This window comes from Bactrocera tryoni, chromosome 5, assembly GCF_016617805.1.
Source record: "Bactrocera tryoni isolate S06 chromosome 5, CSIRO_BtryS06_freeze2, whole genome shotgun sequence".
NCBI classification, from domain to species: domain Eukaryota; kingdom Metazoa; phylum Arthropoda; class Insecta; order Diptera; family Tephritidae; genus Bactrocera; species Bactrocera tryoni.
In genome coordinates this window covers 50,979,929-50,998,936 of record NC_052503.1, presented here as the reverse complement: position 1 = coordinate 50,998,936, position 19,008 = coordinate 50,979,929, and the positions used below count along the sequence as shown (strand labels likewise).

Genomic DNA, 19,008 nt, shown 5'->3' with positions numbered 1-19,008 from the left:
ATTCTAGACATTGAAAAACACTAAAATATTAATCTTTAGTTCTTCAAGTTTGCTTTTGGCTGATCTACATCGATAAGTATATTTGGTGTTTAATACGAGAGAGCTCATATGAGCATAAAAGAAATACAAAAAATATGCACTTTTAGACAGTAATTTCTTGTTATTTTACATTTATATATTATTGTTTATCACACATCTTGAATAAAAACAACTCTTGTATCTAAAAAAAAGTTTTCTAATTATAATCTATAGTGAAATTGTAGAAAAAATATAAAAATCAGTCATTTCTGCTTAAAAATCGAAAAATTGCTCTAATTTCTACGAAAGCAAACTTTAACCGGAAAAAAAATTTTTTTCCTTATTTTTGTCGTAGGAGAAACTAAAATTTAACATGTAGATGTCAGACCAAAAAATCGTGTTGACCTGTGTTATTTTTCAAGAGATTTAAGTAAAAAAAATTCGATTTCTTGAAGCTTCTAAATTAGGCTCCCCCCTTAAACTTACTAGGCTGAGAGACCCAATTCATATCCAGATATTTAATTTGACTTGCAAATTAAAATCGATCCAATCCTCTAAATAAGCCGATAATATAAACGCGTGATAGTTTTTCGAACCTTTTCCCTTCTTTATGAAAATCCCTTAAATATGAAATTCAAATTGGTTTTGTTTTTGTCTCTTGTCTCTAAAATATACATTTAAATAACCCATTTTTAAATTTCCACAACTCACTCATCAACGGTTACATTTCGACAAAAATTTCACAAACCAAGGCCCCAGTGACTCAGACCTCAAGAGAATGCTCGATGGAAAGAAATTTAGCAACAATGGAAAGGTTATCGCAGAAACTGAGGCTTATGGCAAATGTATGTATATAAAAAATGGTATTGAAAAACGGGTTTACCGCTATAATCGTTGTAGAAGCCTTCGAAGATAAATTCGTTGACATTCTTTGTACATCCAATGTTTAGGATATCAAAAGTTCTATCTGCAACGATATTTAATCAATTATTTAGAAACTATATAAAATTCAAGTAGTTACCTTATTTACAAACGCCTTTTGATTCTTAAAATAAAAATTTATATTGAAAGAAAACGCATTCCTCTGAATTTATAATATATACATATGTATATAAGTTATAAAACAGTTATATTTCTCGAATCTAAAAATTACCAAAACCGCACCAATACTGTGCCAAGTATCCAGAAATCTGTAACCTGTGGAAGATAGTATATTATTGAAATTCGGAGAAAATCCTTTCCTTTTTTTCTGTATATCAAAAATGTTCCGCATCGGGCCAATACTTTCCTTAGCCCCCATATAAAGGGTCTACCAACCAAAAGTACGTGATGTAAAATGAAATAAAGCAGTCAAATTTTGCCAAAATGTGCTCTGCCACCAAGGCTCCATTTGCATATCTCCACCCGTTCACGCAAATTTACGACGACTAATTCACAACCTGAACCAAACGCGGATTTGATTCACCCCAATAACGACAACTTTGTTTATTTGCGAAGCCAATTAGCCAGAAATGGAGCTCAACTGAGAAGAAGATTTTTCGACTAATCTGAATTTGTAACTTTTCCAAGATCGTCAGCTTGGAGAATTTCCAAGCGTTGTACCAAAGTGAAACGTGACACGATGAAATGACAAACCATACTCTCCACTTACAAGGTGGGTTCCAAAGTAAACAGGACTTTTCTTCTAGCGCCCCCTGGTGGCGCCATCTCTATGTCGACTGGTGCGTTAGAATCTGCTATCTTTATCGATTGTCCAGTGAGAATTTCATGACATTTCATCGATTGGAAGTGAAGTTATTGCGTTTTAAGTGTCAGTATGTTTGTGTTGTCGATGTGAAAATGATCTTCGAACAAAGAGCCAACATTAAATTTTGTTTTAAAATTGGTAAGTGTTTATCGACTCAATCGAGGTCGTCGATCACTCCAAGATGGATTTTGTTCATTAGTTGTTGTTGTTCCGGAAACTATTGATGCTGTGTACAAACTGATACTGCAAGATCGTCAAGTGATTTATCGCGAGATTGAGACAACTATAAGCATTAGTGGAACTAACATCGTCAATATTGCATGAACAATTGACTGTAAACAAATTTTGTTCACGTTGGATCCCAATCAATTGTAAATCTTTCAAGAAAAGGTTCGTGCCGATTGGTTGAGAGAAATTTTAAAAAATATGATGCAGTGCTTCAATACATCTTAAAATCTTGACATCGTTGTATTGAGGATTTCGCGTATGGGCCAAAAAGTAAAGAGCAGTCGACTGTAGGGGTATTCCGAGATAAGCTGAATCCAACGTTGTACGCGCACGAAGCACTTCCATGTAAATTGTGGGTTTTTTTGGGAAGAACTTCACATATCGCAACCATACCACTGGAAAAACGTAGAACAGTAAATTCCGGGTGATAAACAACCATATGTTTGCCAGTTGTCATTCAAAAAATCAGCAAAACCCATCGCCGAAGATCAATCTTCATCACGATAATGCGAACTTTCACACACACATTGATTGAAAGAACTGCATTTTTGAGCACTCGAAACATCGATTTTATGAGTCATCCACAGTCCTGACTTGACATCTTTATTTGCCAATTCGTATTCGAATATTGGTGATCATATAACATTTAATAATATGTACAATATTAATAAGCTTAATATTAATATAATAATGTATTGTTTATATGTTAAATATATACTATATATTGTATATTGAAAGAAAAAAAAAAAAATATCACAGATTTTGAATTATCGCAGCATATTTCTCTCTATCTCTCGCCACATCTATAAGGTTGCCAATGTTCTGGATTCCTGTCCATTGTCGAATGTTTCGAAGCCACGAAAGTTGTTTACGGCCAATACCCCGTTTGCCTTCAATTTTTCCTTGGATAATTATTTGTAGGACCTCATACTTAGAGTGCCTCATAATATGTCCTAGGTAGGCTGCTTTTCTTTGTTTTATAGTCCTTAACAACTCTTTATTGCGGTTCACTCTTCTCAAAACTTCACTGTTTGTAACTCGATCTGTCCATGGAATTTTTTCTCATTAATAAACTAAAATATCAACAGAAGTGTATAAAGTGTATAGATATTAACGGAGAGCATTTTTGAAAAACAATAAGTCGATTTTCGATGATTAATATTTGTTTTTATTCTTTAATCCTGAAATATAAAAGTCTATCCTCGTATACATATATAAATAATACAAAAGGTTTATCATAAAAATTATATACACACGCATTTTTTATTCACAACTAAAGTACTTAACAAAGATTTCTATCGGTTAACAACTTTCATTCCTAATATTTAGAGTTAAGAGAACTTTAGCTTAAGAATTAATAACTTATTTAAATGCTACAATTACACACCGTTCATAAGTAATGTCAAAACGGGTCTTTCTTGATCTCATTATATTTTAAATATTCTATTAATTTTTGATTAAATTTTGATTAAATAATTTTACTCCTCCGGTAAATATGCTTTAAAGCAAAGAGCTTTTGTATTTATGTAACTTCCTATATATAATATACAAAGTATCATACTATTTTCAGATAATTTAATGCAGTTAATGTACAAACACCCCTTATAAATTAGCTTCTACAATATAATCAATTAGTTAGTATTTGGCGTTAAATGAAGATTTGTGGATTGAAAATTACAGTCTAGCTTTCACAAAAACTAATATGCTTTTGTTATTGATACTTATTCTGAAGACATTTAGTAGAAATACAAAATATTTTGAAGTGTGAATTTACAGAAATTGATATTTGTATGTAAAACTAAGTTTCCACTGTTTAGAGAATAAGGCGAATTGTGTCTTAAAGAATAAATGCTAGCAAGAATATTACAATGCTATTTAAGGATACATTCTAGTAAGTAAAGGTTACATTCTAGCTATGCTGCACCATGGCCAATGAAAATGTTTTTAAAACTGTAACTTCCTCTGACTTTTTTTCACATATATACATTGTATGTATGTACTATATTTATATTTGCTATTATTTATTCAAATTTCTAATACAATCTATTAACAATGAGTATATAAATTATAATTAATAGGATAACAGTTGGTTCACTATAATATTAAATCGTATGTATATAAAATAAATTATTGATTTCATTATACAAAGTTATACAAATTATGATACTATATAGAAATACATACATCTGTAAGTATGTATATACTCGTGCATTCATATACATTATTACTAACATTGAAATATGTAAGTAAACCTATATCGACATTCAGTAGTATTAACATATATGAATCCCTTTTAATTAAATCCGAGAAGTCTTTTGAACGCACGCCTATAGTCCAAATTGAATATTGTATAAATAACTGGATTTAGACCCGAATTTATGTAGCCCAACCATGTAATGAAATTCTTTAACTTGTTTGTTGGGCAGCAGTAATCGCAGAAAGGCAGGATGACGTACATCAGAAAGAAAGGTAGCCAACAAATAACAAACACACCCATAATAATGCCCAATGTGCGTGCAGCTCGTCTTTCCTTCGACAGTGATATCTTCTGTTTTTCCTCAATGAATTGATATACGCCTGCGGGTTTCTTCTGTAACGGCATTGCCGCAGTGGATGTGGCGCCTGTTGAAGATTGTGGCGGCGTTATTTTCAGCGAAGTGTTATCGTCATTGTTTGAATCGATTGGTTCTGTGCACTCGGCAGCAAGTTTCCGCAAGCTTGTTGAATTCTCACAATTTTCTAGTTCTTTACTTTCGGCGACCATGAGTAGTAATTCGTCTGTGCCAGCTATGTCGACACTAGCATTCTTTTTATCGTCGTTTGGTTCATCACCGTTTTTTGGCTGTAGCTGTTGTTTTTTAACTCGCATTTTTCCCTGTTTTATAGAATCCTTAATTTTTGCACGTCGCGTTTTTTTCGTTCGTTGTGCCACAACAACTATACGTTGCTCTGTTTCCTGCTTATTATCCGCACCCTGTATTTCGTTATTGGCATTCGTCTCACTGCTAACCGAGTCTTGATCATTTTGTATTGCAACTGACGAGGTTGATTGCACGGAGGACTTGCCGCAACTCAATATAGCCAAACAAAACGAGCCTAGAGCATAGCTTTCTCGCCTGCCACTTGCATTATTTACGGCTGAGGTGTCCTTATCACCACTCTTCCTTACAATCGTATTTATTTTCGAAGCTTTGGCGCGTTCACGCAGTCGTCGTCTGGTTGCAATATAGATTTCGATGTATACGATAGTCATTATTGCTAAGGGAATGAAAAACGATCCCAATGAAGAGTATATCACATAACCTCGATTAGAGGTTAATTCACACGGTGTGGCACTTGTAAATTCATCCGGCCAATCATTCCATCCTACTAGCGGTGGTGAACTTATTACTAATGACAGTATCCAAACACCGGCTATTAATAGCAGAACACGACCCACTGTACGCTTTTGGGCATAATTAATGGGATCCGTTATGGCCCAATAGCGATCGAGGGCAATTGCGCACAAATTGAGTATTGACGACGTACAGCACAAAACATCACAAGTTAGCCACATCTTACAAACGTGTATACCAAATTCCCAACGCCCAAGTATCGAGTACGCTACGTTGAATGGTAATACGAGTAATGCGACCGTTAGATCGGCCACGGCCAGCGAAACAATAAAAAAGTTTTGGACTATTCGTAGCGGCTTGTAGGTGAATACACTTAAAATGACTAGTACATTCCCAATTACAGTTAGTACTATTATAACGGAGAGCACTATGGTAGTAAGGATAGCTTCCCATTCGGGCACTGCCAGCTGTATCCCAAAGTGGCTCCAGTAGAACTTTTCAGTAACTGCAGTGCTGCTACACCCATCGACCGTCCCCAATTGGCTGTTGTTAATTGTTGAGGCACTTACGTAGGTGGTTGTTGTTGTTACAGTGGTGCTTAAATGTGGGCCTATTGAGTTCGAAACATTCGTTAATGAAGTTTCCGTATGTTTGTTTAAACCATAGTTCTTTGGAGCCGCATACATGCCGTTCGAAATATTTAGCAACAATAATGCTTGTTGCTGAGTTGGTGGCATTTTGCATTTTACAATCTTTACCGTTATTTCGCTGCAACCCGTTAAAGCTCTTTTATTGTTTATTAGAAAGCGACACGCGAAGGTATATTTACCTATTCAAGGTTTAACTCATGTAAGATTTGATCTGAAACACACAGTGAATGAAGAAATTGTTAGAATTTAAAAATCAACAAATATATTTTATAACAGTACCATATATTATTAAATATTTCAACTTAATTACAAATTATATTGCTAATTCTAAACATCTCGAATAAAACAAATAATAAAGGGCTAAGTTCAGTAGCGGACTAATATTAAATTCGTAGAAATGTGTGAGCAAAACCTTATGCTAACTCAGCATGGACTGAGGTATTTCAATCATATTTAATTCTAAGCAGTAATGCGTTTAAGAAAACACGTCTACTTAAATTTATTAAAATATCACATCATATCGTCACTTGAAATGCAAAATAACGTAACAACATTTTCAGAAATTTACAGTGGCATGAATGAAATACGAAATAAAATGGAACAAGAGTGAAAAAAATTTAATATAACTGGTTTATATCTGAGCGCAGAACCTGAAAATGTTGGATATATGTAATATTATGTTTGTAATTTGAAGTAGTGAATCATAATCAATAAGACACTCAATTTCGATTTTTTTGATGATACGTTATTTTGCATTTCAGGTGACGATATATTGCATATATATTGAAGTTTGAGGAAGATTGGAACTTATTTGCATTTTTCTTCAGTACTGAAAAACTCACACATTATTAACTAACCGATAGAGTTTTCTCGTAAAATAATCGATTTTTCGAATGTCAAGAATCGATTCTTAATCGACATCGACTACTGAGGATCGATTCTGAAAAATCGATCATTTTACGAGAAAACTCGATTTTCGAGTAGAATCGGAATCGAGTTTACCATCCCTACTGGCAGCAATCGCGTGCACATACCTCCGCACAATAACCACCACAAAAAAAAATGACTGTTTTTCCATGTAATTTATATGGAAAACAGAAAATTTGAAAGAGGCACCTCTTAATATTAATATTAAGAGCTCATCTTTTGAGTGACTTTTTTTTTTACACATTTTGAAAGTTTTGAGCCTGTTTTTCAGTTGAAAAAAAAGGTTGCCTCAAAATGGCACACCCTAATGTACATATTCCTAATAAAGTTCAATAGAATAACAAAGGATATTCTCGAGCATACTTTAAATTAATGCCAAAAGTAATTCCAATGAGCTGAAATATTTCTCCAGCCGCATCATACTCCTACCGGAATATAGGTTATATTTCATTTCCTAGTCAACTTTATACCGTTTGGGTTAATAATATAATACATACATATTTACATATATATATATATACATATATACATACATATGTATATGTAATATAATTATATTATAGAAATTCAAAAAACTTGTTTTCTTAATCATAATATTGTTTCGAGTTGAATATGAACGAAATCTAGTATAATAATTCCGGCGCAGTTTGAATTTTTCCTTCCGAAGTTAAAAGAAGATACTTCGATTAGCGTGGTGACATTCAGTAGCAAAATTTAGTGATATTGGTAAGTACTAAACCGTCACACAACACTAATATCATGAGTACAAATATGTATGTACGTACTTAGCTTTGCCATAAATTCTGTTAGAAAGGTAACAACACTTGCAGCGATTCGCAGTCCAAAGTGCCGTTATTTTTTATTATAATTTGTTTATGGTGTCTATTCATATATAATCAGTTTAGTGTTTGCTCTACGTTATTACCAACGGGGTGGGGAGCTAATGAAGACCGTATTATGGTGATTGTGTATTATAAAGACTTTCGAACTTCCGGCTGACTTTATATCTCATATAGTATAGTTCCAGTGCGAAAATGAGCGAAATCGAACTGCAACGCGCTTACTCTCTTTATAATATAATTTTAATTAAATTCTTTTGATTTTCGCGTATTTTATTTACCATTAGAGAGACTTCTCACATATCTAGAAGGTGTCTAATATTTACCAGTTAACAGTTTAGATAACTGGTTTCTGAGATTATTCACTACAGTTAACTTTGTTTTCACTGATTCACGCTCAACCCGTTATGTTTTTAGATATAATCCTGACATTCATTGGTAAGTAATACAATGTTTGAACAAAACAAAGAAGACTGAGTTTTTATCTTAGTTTGTTTCGTTAGCATTGCACTTAACGGGCTCTTATGCACAGGTTACGCTGATATTCAAGGTTAATTATATTAATTACCGTCCATAATTGCTTTAGATACCGTATTTTTATACACAACTTTAAAACATAGAAGACTTTTATTAGATTTATTTCATTTGATTGATTGTAAGATATCGGAGATTCCAACAAGAACTAAGCAGCCAAGCACTGACAACATTTATTTTCTAAAACTTCTGCTAACGAAGGCATTATTAGTTTAGAATAACTAGCGCTGGGTATAGAATTTCATAGTAGTTCAGATTTACAATCATAGAAAGTTGGAAAAAATTTGGTTTTCATGTATTTCGTGTTGTTTCATCTTTTCATTGTTTTTAATATAAATCAAATATATTGCAATCCGTTTGACATGTTTGAGGAGATGGGGCGTTTAACACAAATTTGCTTAGATCTGACGTGCACAAATTTAAGTGGGTTTTAAAACACTTGTGAGTAACTGGAGTAATTTATAAGAGAACTTCAATTTATTTTCAGGCGATTTGAAAGTTGCAAATGGACTGGAAAGCGATCTCAGAAAAGATGTGAATTGTTTGCGAATGTGTTTGTTTTTACATGCCAAAGAGGTATGCATAACACATTTGTATAATATTCTACAAATTTTTACTACCATAATTTGAACCTATTTACAGTCATCAAACCCGGATCTGAAGGGAAATTTCGTGAACTACAAACGTAACGAAAAGGCAATACAAAGAAACGAATGCATAGGATTTTGAATTCCTAAAATTACTAAAAGAAGATAGTTCTTTCTCTACAAGACACTAATTTAAGTATCTTATACCCGAACTAAATCGAAAGGACTTAAAATTTTTGGAGGTTACACATTTAATAATATCGATATACATACATATGTAAGTACCAATTATGTATGTATGTTTATAATGTACTAATTTCTTCATATTTTTTCCATCATTATGATTTTTTATGTATGATGTGAAACAAAAGCAGTTTTTTAAGGATTTGAAAATAAATAATCGTTGTATTTGGTATCCTTAGGTCTTAGACATCCTGTACGCAGTATCTGATATCTTACCTTTTTCAAACCATTTGATCAAATCTAATTTTTAGAGCTCGACAAAATACGATCTTTTTAAAGGGTTTGTAGTTAATGATTCGAAAGATGTGGTGAAGTTTCGGATGAATGAGAAGTGGGCAAGCTTTTTACAATTAAAAACTATTTCTTTGTACATAAGAAGTCATTAATTTTCTATATCCAACTGAAAGTTTGTTCGTTTTGTCTGTGTTTTGATGCCTGTATTGAGATATACTTGTACATATGTACGTATATTTTTAATTTTTCCACTTTCACAACATGTTGCAACAGAGAATAATGGTTTTGCTCAACTAACGGTGGTTTGGTTTGCGTAAAACTAATCGAGATATGGAGTTATGTATGTACATACATATGTATAAATGATCACGATGACAAGACGATTTGAAATCCGGCTGACTGTCTGTCCGTCTGTACGTCACAAGATGTAGCTTGACTAAGAATTAAGATATCTTGATATAACTTGGTTGACATATACCATACAACTGGGTGTAATCAGACCACTGCCATGCTCACAAAACCCAAATTAAGAAGCCCAACTGTTATTTAGTACAACGAATTGTATTCGAGAGGGGAACTTTGCTTTGAAATATTTAAAAGTGCACGTGACCCCGCTCCATAATAGGTTAATATACTTATATAAAGAACAAACCATTCAAGCTGTATCATCCAAATTTATACGGAACACATCGTTTCGTCAACTCTTACGATGGTGTGAAAATACGTAGGTAAAAATGGAAATGGAAAGACAACATCACCAACTGCCAATTCAACAGTTTTATTAAAAACTAAAAGTTCGATATATCAACAAGTAAGGATGGCCAAGTTCGGGTGTTACCAAACATTTCACACTTTTGTAACTTGCAAGGATAAAGCCGGCAGTTTTGTAAATATATGGGTGGCGCACAAGTAATACTCCTATCAGAAGATGCTATAAATTTTACAATTGACATTAGAGAGTTCTGTTTTGACATTTGTGACGTAAATAAACAATGGTACGCTACACTGCTCCAGAACGCGGGTTATTTGTGACTATTTATTTTACCAATAAGCGGTCGGTGACTTTGGCACAACGTGAATTTCGTCGCAGATTTCCTGGCCGTCTGACGCCTACTGGTGAAATACTGCGACGTTTAGCCGCTCGCTTCGAAGAGACCGACGCAACACGAGATGGCAGACCCCGGAGTAGCCGTTCTGCAGAGAATATTGCTGCTGTTGCCGAGGATGCCATGGAAGCGCCGTCGACATCGACCAGACGACATGACACGCAAATGAGTATCAGTCGACGGTGTTTCCAGCGAATTTTGGTACAAGGTTAGAAGATGTTTCCGTCCGGAAAAGTCCGGTTAGCTGCTGACCGCCAATCGCGTCTAACATACGCTCAATCCATCCTTAATCACCACCAAAAGGAAGATGATTTTTCATCAAAAATAATCATGAGTGATGAGGCCCATTTCCATTTTAGCGGGTACGTAAATAAGCAAAATTTACGCTTCTGGGGCACTGCAAATCCGCGTGAAACCCACGAAGAGCCATTACACTCGCTCAAAGTCACTATATAGTGTGCTATTTTCGCTGGAGGAGTCATCGGACCTTTTTTCTACGAAGACGTCGCAGGCCAAACGGTTACTGTGAGTGGTGAGCGCTACAGAGCAATGATCAACTAGTTATTTTTGCCTCAACTTGATGAATTGGGATTGGAAAACATGTGGTTCCAACAGGACGGTGCAACGGCATACACTGCACGTGCCACAACCGATATGCTGAAGGATGCATTTCCCGGACGCCTAATCTCCCGTTTTGGCGATTTGCACTGGCCACCAAGATCGCCTGATTTGGCCGCTCCAGACTTCTTCTTGCGGGGCTTTTTGAAGTCGCGGGCTTATGTCAACAAGCCTCAGAAGCAGCTCTTAAAGACAGTATCCGTCAAGAATGTGAGGACCTATCGCCGGAAGTTCTGGCCAAAGTGATGGAAAATGCCATAAAAAGGGCTCAAATGACAATCAACTGTGGCGGCGGCCATTTACATGATAAATAAAAATAATTCACTACCAGAATCAAAGTTTTTAATTTTTTAAAAAAATTACAGCCAAAAAACATCGGAAGGTTATGTGTATAACTCACACAAAGACCGAAATATTCGGCATAAGGATTGTTAGAAAAAATTGTTGGTTTATTTATTTTATCTATTTTTGCCAGTCTATATGCGATTAACATGTCCCATACTAATAAAATGCTTCCTGGGTTTCACTTAAGGTCACTTACTATCCACCAATATACATACGTACATGGTGTAAAGTCAATCGAATGTTTGAAAATTCTCATATAACGGGGTTTTCAATAAGAGCGATAAAAAAGTAAAACAAAAACGGTTTGGTTTGGTTTCTTTATTTCTGTGAAAGTACATTCGATGCCATTATGTATGGAACTCGATTTCTTTTGCATGTCCACCACGAGCACGGTAGTAGAAGTCCAAACACTGAACCCAATTTTGGTTTTCAAACATAAATCGGCTGATATTGCTGCAATTTCGTTATTCCAACGAAGTTCGCCCACAGGAAATAATCGAACTGCGCCAAATCGCACGACCGAGGCGGCCAATTGACTGGGCCATTTCGTGAGATAACACGTTCAACCAACTTGGTTTTCAATAAATCGATTGTGACATTCGCTATGTGGCTTGTGTTGTGGCGCCGTCCTGTTGGCACCACATATTGTCCAAAACCATATTACCCAATTCGGGCCAAAAATAATCAGTTATCATTGAACGGTAACGATTTCCATTCACAGTATAGTGGCGGTTTTGATCATCTCGGAAGAAGTACGACCCAATGACGTCGCCGGCCCATAATCCGCACCAAACCGTAATTTTTTCGGGATGCAATTATGACTATATTTTGCTTATTGACGAAGCCATTCAGCCAGAAATGAGCCTCATCGCTGAAGATACGATACGACGATTCTGGTGGTCAAATGGCTTCAGTTCTTGCGTCAATATGATCTTGTAACGCTTGAAAACGACGAGTGAGAAACTGATTTGGGTCTTCCTAAATTGATGCGCTAGCGGCAGCAATATTCTCGACATTACGGGCACTTCTTTGTCTCACTGAATTCAAATTTTTCCACTAGACACTCATTGTTGATATGACAGGACGATTATGTCGACTATAAATTGGACGTAACGTATCTATGTACGTAGTAAATTTTAATAATTTCGACTCGTTGTTGGATCGTATATCTCTCCATGATGAAATAGTAAACCTTACTGAAGAGAAATGTCAAAAGAGCGGGGAAAAAGTGCGTCGTTTGCTGTCTCTATCGGTCTACTTTTGTAGCGTTCCCATTGAAAAACCGGTTACGTGTGATGTTTTAATGAAATTAAAGAGATAATATTTCTCAAAAATAATGTGGTTTAGACCTGCGTATGCATGACATTGCTCCAGACCCTTAATAACCTTCATGCACTGATTTCCGATCCTCTGATTGATGCTTTCCATGTACTAACGTATATTAGTTTTAGCCCTTTTAGTTGAGTTTATTTTACAAGTATGCAGCTTGATTTCAATATCGCTGTCATGAAATTCAGTCTGTAGATGTCCTTTTGAATTTGTCACTGTGGTCATTCCTGCTATCCAAATATTTTGATGCGTTGCATTAAAGGAATATACTATTATGAGCAAAATACAGTAAGACATTGCTCATAATTTTAAAATTCACAATTTATTTTTCAAAATCTATGTCTATGTCTAATGTCTTCAATTGACTCGAGACGGTTTTCCCGGAGCGGTCGTTTGAGTTTGCTGAATCGTGTGAAGTCACACGGAGCTAAATTAGGCGAATACGGTGGTTGCGGAACGATATTGGTTGAAAAGTTGGCGAAAAACTCACGAAGAATCAATGCAACTGTGCATTATCTTGATGCAAATACCAAGAGTTTTTGCGAATAGCTTCACGCATACGACGCACAACACCCAAAAAGTATTCTTTGTTGACAGTTTGGCCGGTCGGAAAGAATTCGGAGTGCGCCACACCTCGATAATCGAAGAAAATTGTTAATATAACCTGAATTTTTGGCCTGCTTTGACGTAATTTTTCGTGGCTTTCGGCTTCGGCTTCTCTTTGCCACGATATTCGGCCGACTGATCGTCTGTTTCCGGTCCGTAAGTAAGGAAAGGAAAGCTTTGTTTTACAGATTTTAACGCGACGCTATTTTTCGAAAAAACTGAGAGATTTCGAAACCAATCGGGCTTTCGCTTTTCTTAGGCCCAAATGATCTTTCAAAATGGTTTTCACTGATCCACCTGATATTTCGACGCTGGTAAGATATCTGGTTGTTTATCGTCGGTTCTCAAGCACCCATTTCTTTATTTTATTGACGTGTTGATCAACATCTGAAGTTGTTGGCTGTCCCGGACGTGATTCGTCGTCAGCACATTCTCGACCCTCTTCGAATAATTTGTACCAATCAAAAACTCTTGTTCGAGACGATCAATGATCACCAAACCTTTCAGCACTAGAAATTTGGATGCGCACAAAAAATTTAATGGAACTTCTTTGTTAAATAATTTCTTCTTTCTCTTCTTAAATAATTTCACTCATCGTAAAAATCGCCGAATGCATTTTATATACTTCAGAAAGACAAGCGTAAACTAAACACTAATGATTATTTTGAAAAGACATTTGGCGCAGATAGTCATATCAACCTAGGAAAAAAAAATATTTCGACGAATGGGTTTTCGCGTAATACTTAAATTAAAAAGTCTTACAAATTTTTGCCCCCAGTAGTATAGCATACAATTTAATTACGAAAATAGTATAATTTTATAGTAGAAAAATATTGTTTTCTTTTATATTATCACATTTTGCTGCCTACGTCACGCTAGGGTCTGTTAATTTGTTTTTTTTTGCGTTAGCCGAGCTAATCAAATATCTTTGATACACCACAGTTCATTAAGAATGGCCGTGGCAGATTCACTACATCAACGGGAACTATGCATTCATTCATACTGCCACATTATATAGTGTATAATTGAATTTATATGTAAACAAATGTTGTATAAACATATTTTACCCACATACTTATGTACATGTATGGTAGACGTCAACGCTTTTTAAAACAACGTGAGCACATACATACATACAAATACATATACGTATGCATGGGGTTTATGTATTTTCACACTCCCTCTATTTGCATTGATCAATCATAATAAAAGTCGTGGTATCGTTAAATTCTTTCATAACAATTCTACTTTATTAGCAATACTAAATCTTTCACAACTGTGCCTTTACTTAGGGCCTCGCTGCATGAGTGTATAAAAATCGCTTCAAAATATGTGCATCTCAAAGATACGCTCGTTTTATTTGTTTTCGAAGTGCACATAAATTTCAAAGTCTCAAGTGATAATTTTAAGCACAGTTTTCGAGGTTTCACTATTGTTCGACTATAAAAAGGTTGAGTACTTATTTTAATACACACAATGCAACGTGGACACTTGGATCTTCGAACATCAACTCGCGAGAAACATTCCCGGCATCTCAGCGCTTTCAGTATGCTGGGCACGGATTTGTTCATGTACATACATAGTTGCTCATGCAAACAAAATTTTAGTACACATATAGTACATAACATATATGAACATATTTGCGTAAATAAAAACGTAAACATGCATCTAAATATTGAAATACCCTGCAAGGGGGTACATATAGCACTAAGTAGATATGTATCTAAAATGTGTTGCAATGATATCTAAGATCGGATCGGATTTGTATGTAGATAATTTTTTAGTATGGAGTTTGGAGTAGCCAGAATTTTCAAAAAAATTTTTGTAAACACTTTTCTTATGTTAATGTTCTATAAAACTTTTAAGGAAATTCGACAAATACTTTTCGAGTTATTCGATAATTAGCAAAGGGTTTTCATAAGCTCTGGAAATAGAGCGTAAAACTTTAAATGTGTTTTTCTTAAGATTTTACATGGGTTTCAAAAAATCTAATGTTTTTATTGTCTTATTAAATTCTACAACACCTCTAGAATATTGTCCTAAATTTCGTCCAAGTTCTAAGTTTAGGTTTTAACTAAAACAGACCTGTAACCTTTTAAAACTATGTTTTTTGAACTGGTGACCACTCTAGCTCTAAGATCGTTTGGTAGATTTCAATGAAATTTATACAGGTTTTTCAAAACATGAAAAGCGAGTGCCTGATATAAGGAGTTTTTTGTTTTATTTTGATTATTTGCAAGCAACTAACTTTTGATTTTTGCCCGATATATAAAAAAAATCCCTTAACCCGCCCTTTTGTTAGGGCACTAGATTATCCACTAATAAAACAAATTTTTTGGTTCGATTGATTTTAGTTGAATATACAAGGATTAGTGATGGTCGCCATAAAAAGCTTCGGTTGACACTGGATCAATACAAACAACCATTACTTTTAAAATTATGGTTATTTTTTAAATTCCTGTAAAATCAAGCCGAAATCTTATTTAATAATGCGGTGTTCTTACTCTCATAAAATAAAATAATTTTCTGGCAAAAAAAAATATTTTAAATTGCCATTGTTCATGCCTCTGACTACGAGTTTAGGCCTACAAAATTACAAATTGTCTACTAATAGTTTTCCTGCCGGGTACAATAAAAATCATTTCTACAAATACTACAACTAGATACTAAATATTCTCGTAAATACCTATTTTATTTAGTTTTGCTCTTATTGGCGTTTGTGAATTGTATACGTTACGAAATTTTTATTTCAGTTTTGCTTTCGAACGATGGTACTGTTTCTGCTTCTGCTTGTGGATAAATGCTTGCTTCCGTTGCTGCCAATTTGCAGTTGAGATGCGGCAAACTGTCTACAATTGCTGATTTAACTTAACTAGATTTTCAGCTGGCTAGGAATTTGTATTATTTTTCAAATAAGTGTTTGGATAGATGAAGATTATAATACGAGTATACATGAGAAAATGTACTCGTATTATATAATAGAAGGCGTAAGAAGCATTTTGGACATTTCCTCTTGGAAAAAAGAATTCGGTTACAGTGGCTTTATGTAGTATATCAATTGAGCAGTACATATTAATTCTTTGCTTCTGGTATGTTTTTATATGTGAGGTTACTGAAATTGTGTAGTAATACTATTTCTGCAAGCCAACATAAGGGTACTATATAATCAGTTTGTAAATAAAATTAATGGTTTTGACGCCCTACTTAAGCAATAATGTCGTATTGGTACTTCTACGATCCAATATGAAGATTTATTAACTTTATGATTATCGATTATTTATTTCATATTCTATATGTACATACTGTATCACAAAAGTTTACGAAGCCTTTCCCAGATTTCTTCTCTACTCTTTCTCTATTTTATAGTCTTGCGATATGTTGCAAATATTATATCTTTGTTCACTTGTCCGCCTGCTCAAGCTTGCAATTACATCTTCGCAAAATGAGATTTTTTGATTTACATGGATTTTCTGGTACTGCAGTGGGGTTGATTACATTGCGAACTCGAACCATTGTCCAAAGAAAATCATAGCAACATTAAGAGTAGTTTCAAAAGGCTTGAAGAGTGGGTGTGGCTGTGCCAAATATATTTATTGTGGACATTGCCAATTCATACTGCGGAGTGGAAATTGGTCATATCGAGAAATCAAATTTTTATAAAGGGTAAAGCGCCACCCACCTCAAGTTACTTTCAATATAATGATATTTTCAATGTCATTAACTTATGTGCCCTTACTATGGATTTCTAGTAGACATCAACAAACACATTGTATTAACACATGATATATGGCAAAATATTGAATTGACTCTATACCTAATTCCCTTCCCAGCGTAGGCGCTGTATGCGCAAAGGACCATAAATCTTCCACAGAACCTTTCTCTCGAAAACCCGTAACGTCGACTCATCAGATGCTGTCATCGTCCATGCCTGCACCATATAGCAGGACGGGAATAATGAGTGACTTATAGAATTTGGTCTTTCTTCGAGAGAGAGAGAGAGAGAACTTTACTGCTCAATTGCCTATTCACTCTGAAGTAGCACCTTTTCTGCATTAGTTTTCGAGGCTGTCGTTGTTGTTGGTGTTAATACAGGTTCCAAGATAAACAAAATTATCTACGACTACGAAGTTGTGACTGTCAACAGTGACGTGGGAGCCTAGTCGCGAGTGCGATGACTGTTTGTTTGATGGCATGGGATATTTCGTCGTAAATTCAGAAACTGACGTAAAATGAAAAAGAAAATGCGTTTGTAAAGCACTCAATATTATTTTTATGTTTCTAGGACATCTCCAAATGGTTGTCACTTTCAATTAGCATATGTTTTACATGCTGAGAAGACTTGGGTAATGTGATAATATTCCAAATCGATATTGGTGCGATTCCATTTTTAATGTGTAGTTTAATACCAAAAATAGCTAAATTTGGTCCCCATGTTTACCTAGTCCTCATTTACGAGGTTTGACAATTATGTAATGAGACTGATTTTATTGCCCGCTTGTGGTAAACCTTTGACCTTGAAATTCCCTTTCTCTTTTTCCGGCATCCCTCCCCTCTCCATTGACATATGTACCATCGCTCTAGCTTGTTTAGTTCGCCTGCTGCGTCAAGTTGAGTAGATGTGTGTTTGGAGTGCTCGTCACGAAAATGGAAAAACGAAATCAAGAGCAACGCGTCGCGATAAAATTTTGCGCCAGATTGGGCGAAACAGCTTCGGAAACGTACGCTAAAATTGTAAGAGTGTATGGTGAAAGTGCTCTTAGTCGTGCCCAGTCGTGCCCAAGCTCACAATGGTTGTCTCCGCGCGTCCCGCGCCCGAAAAAAGCTCGCATGAGCAAGTCGAAGGTGAAAAATCATCGTTTTGCCTTTTTTGATAGCCGTGGAATCGTCCACAAAGAATTCGTTCCACCAGGGAAAGCTGTGAATCAAGTCTACTATTGCCAAGTACTCGAAAGATTGCGAAAACGAGTCAACAGGGTGCGCCCAGACATCGCTCGTAACTGGATCCTTCATCACGACAACGCGCCGTGCCACACCGCCCTCAGCGTGTCCCAGTATTTGGCCTCTAAAGGGATCGTCGTGTTGCAACAGCCACCTTATTCGCCCGACATGTCACCCCGTGACTTTTTTTGTTTCCTAAAATAAAATCGGTGGTCAAAGGAACCCATTTTGAGTCAATTGCGGACATCCACGCGGCCGGGACGAGGGTACTCGCAGACATCCCAGTCGAAACGTTCGAGAAATGTTATGAAGCATGCAAAACGCGCTGGAATCGCTGTATATCTGCCCAAGGGGACTACTTTGAAGGGGATGGCAGAGTTGTAGAATAATTTTCAAATATACGGTTTTTATGGAATCAGTCGCATTACTTAATTGTCATACCTCGTAATTAATATAATTTGCGTGGACTTTATACCCTGCAAACGAGTTTGTATGGGTAAGGGAGAGACTTATTATCATAATATTAGTCGAAAATTCTATGCTTAATATAATATATTTTGATACCAAATATTTGCAAACTAATAAAACTATTTTTTTCTTGTCCCATTGATTTAAGATAGATTACGCTCCAAGGACTAGTGATTGTCATCGAAAGGAGCTTTGGTTGGAACTGGATTATTATTCTATTTTTTTGAATTTCTGTCAAGTTAAGTCTAAATTTTAT

General features: G+C 35.3%; 2 protein-coding genes across 10 annotated transcripts in view; one reads left to right on the top strand and one right to left on the bottom strand.

Moving 5' to 3' along the window:
• Positions 1 to 2,951: 2,951 nt before the first annotated feature.
• LOC120778128 (tyramine/octopamine receptor) overlaps positions 2,952 to 19,008 on the bottom strand; it is a 37,911-nt gene continuing 21,854 nt past the window's right edge. For all 9 annotated transcript variants that reach the window (XM_040109835.1, XM_040109836.1, XM_040109838.1 and 6 more), the window contains exon 3: positions 2,952 to 6,189. In XM_040109835.1, coding sequence (XP_039965769.1) covers positions 4,287 to 6,065 — 1,779 coding nt within the window. In that variant the 5' untranslated portion in view covers positions 6,066 to 6,189 and the 3' untranslated portion in view covers positions 2,952 to 4,286. The remainder of the gene's footprint in view (positions 6,190 to 19,008) is intronic.
• On the top strand, positions 8,522 to 9,069 carry LOC120778130. The gene is made up of 3 exons (XM_040109841.1): positions 8,522 to 8,701; positions 8,766 to 8,854; positions 8,921 to 9,069. The coding sequence occupies exons 1-3, from the start codon at positions 8,572 to 8,574 to the stop codon at positions 9,005 to 9,007; spliced, it is 306 nt and encodes a 101-aa protein (XP_039965775.1). The 5' UTR covers positions 8,522 to 8,571; the 3' UTR covers positions 9,008 to 9,069.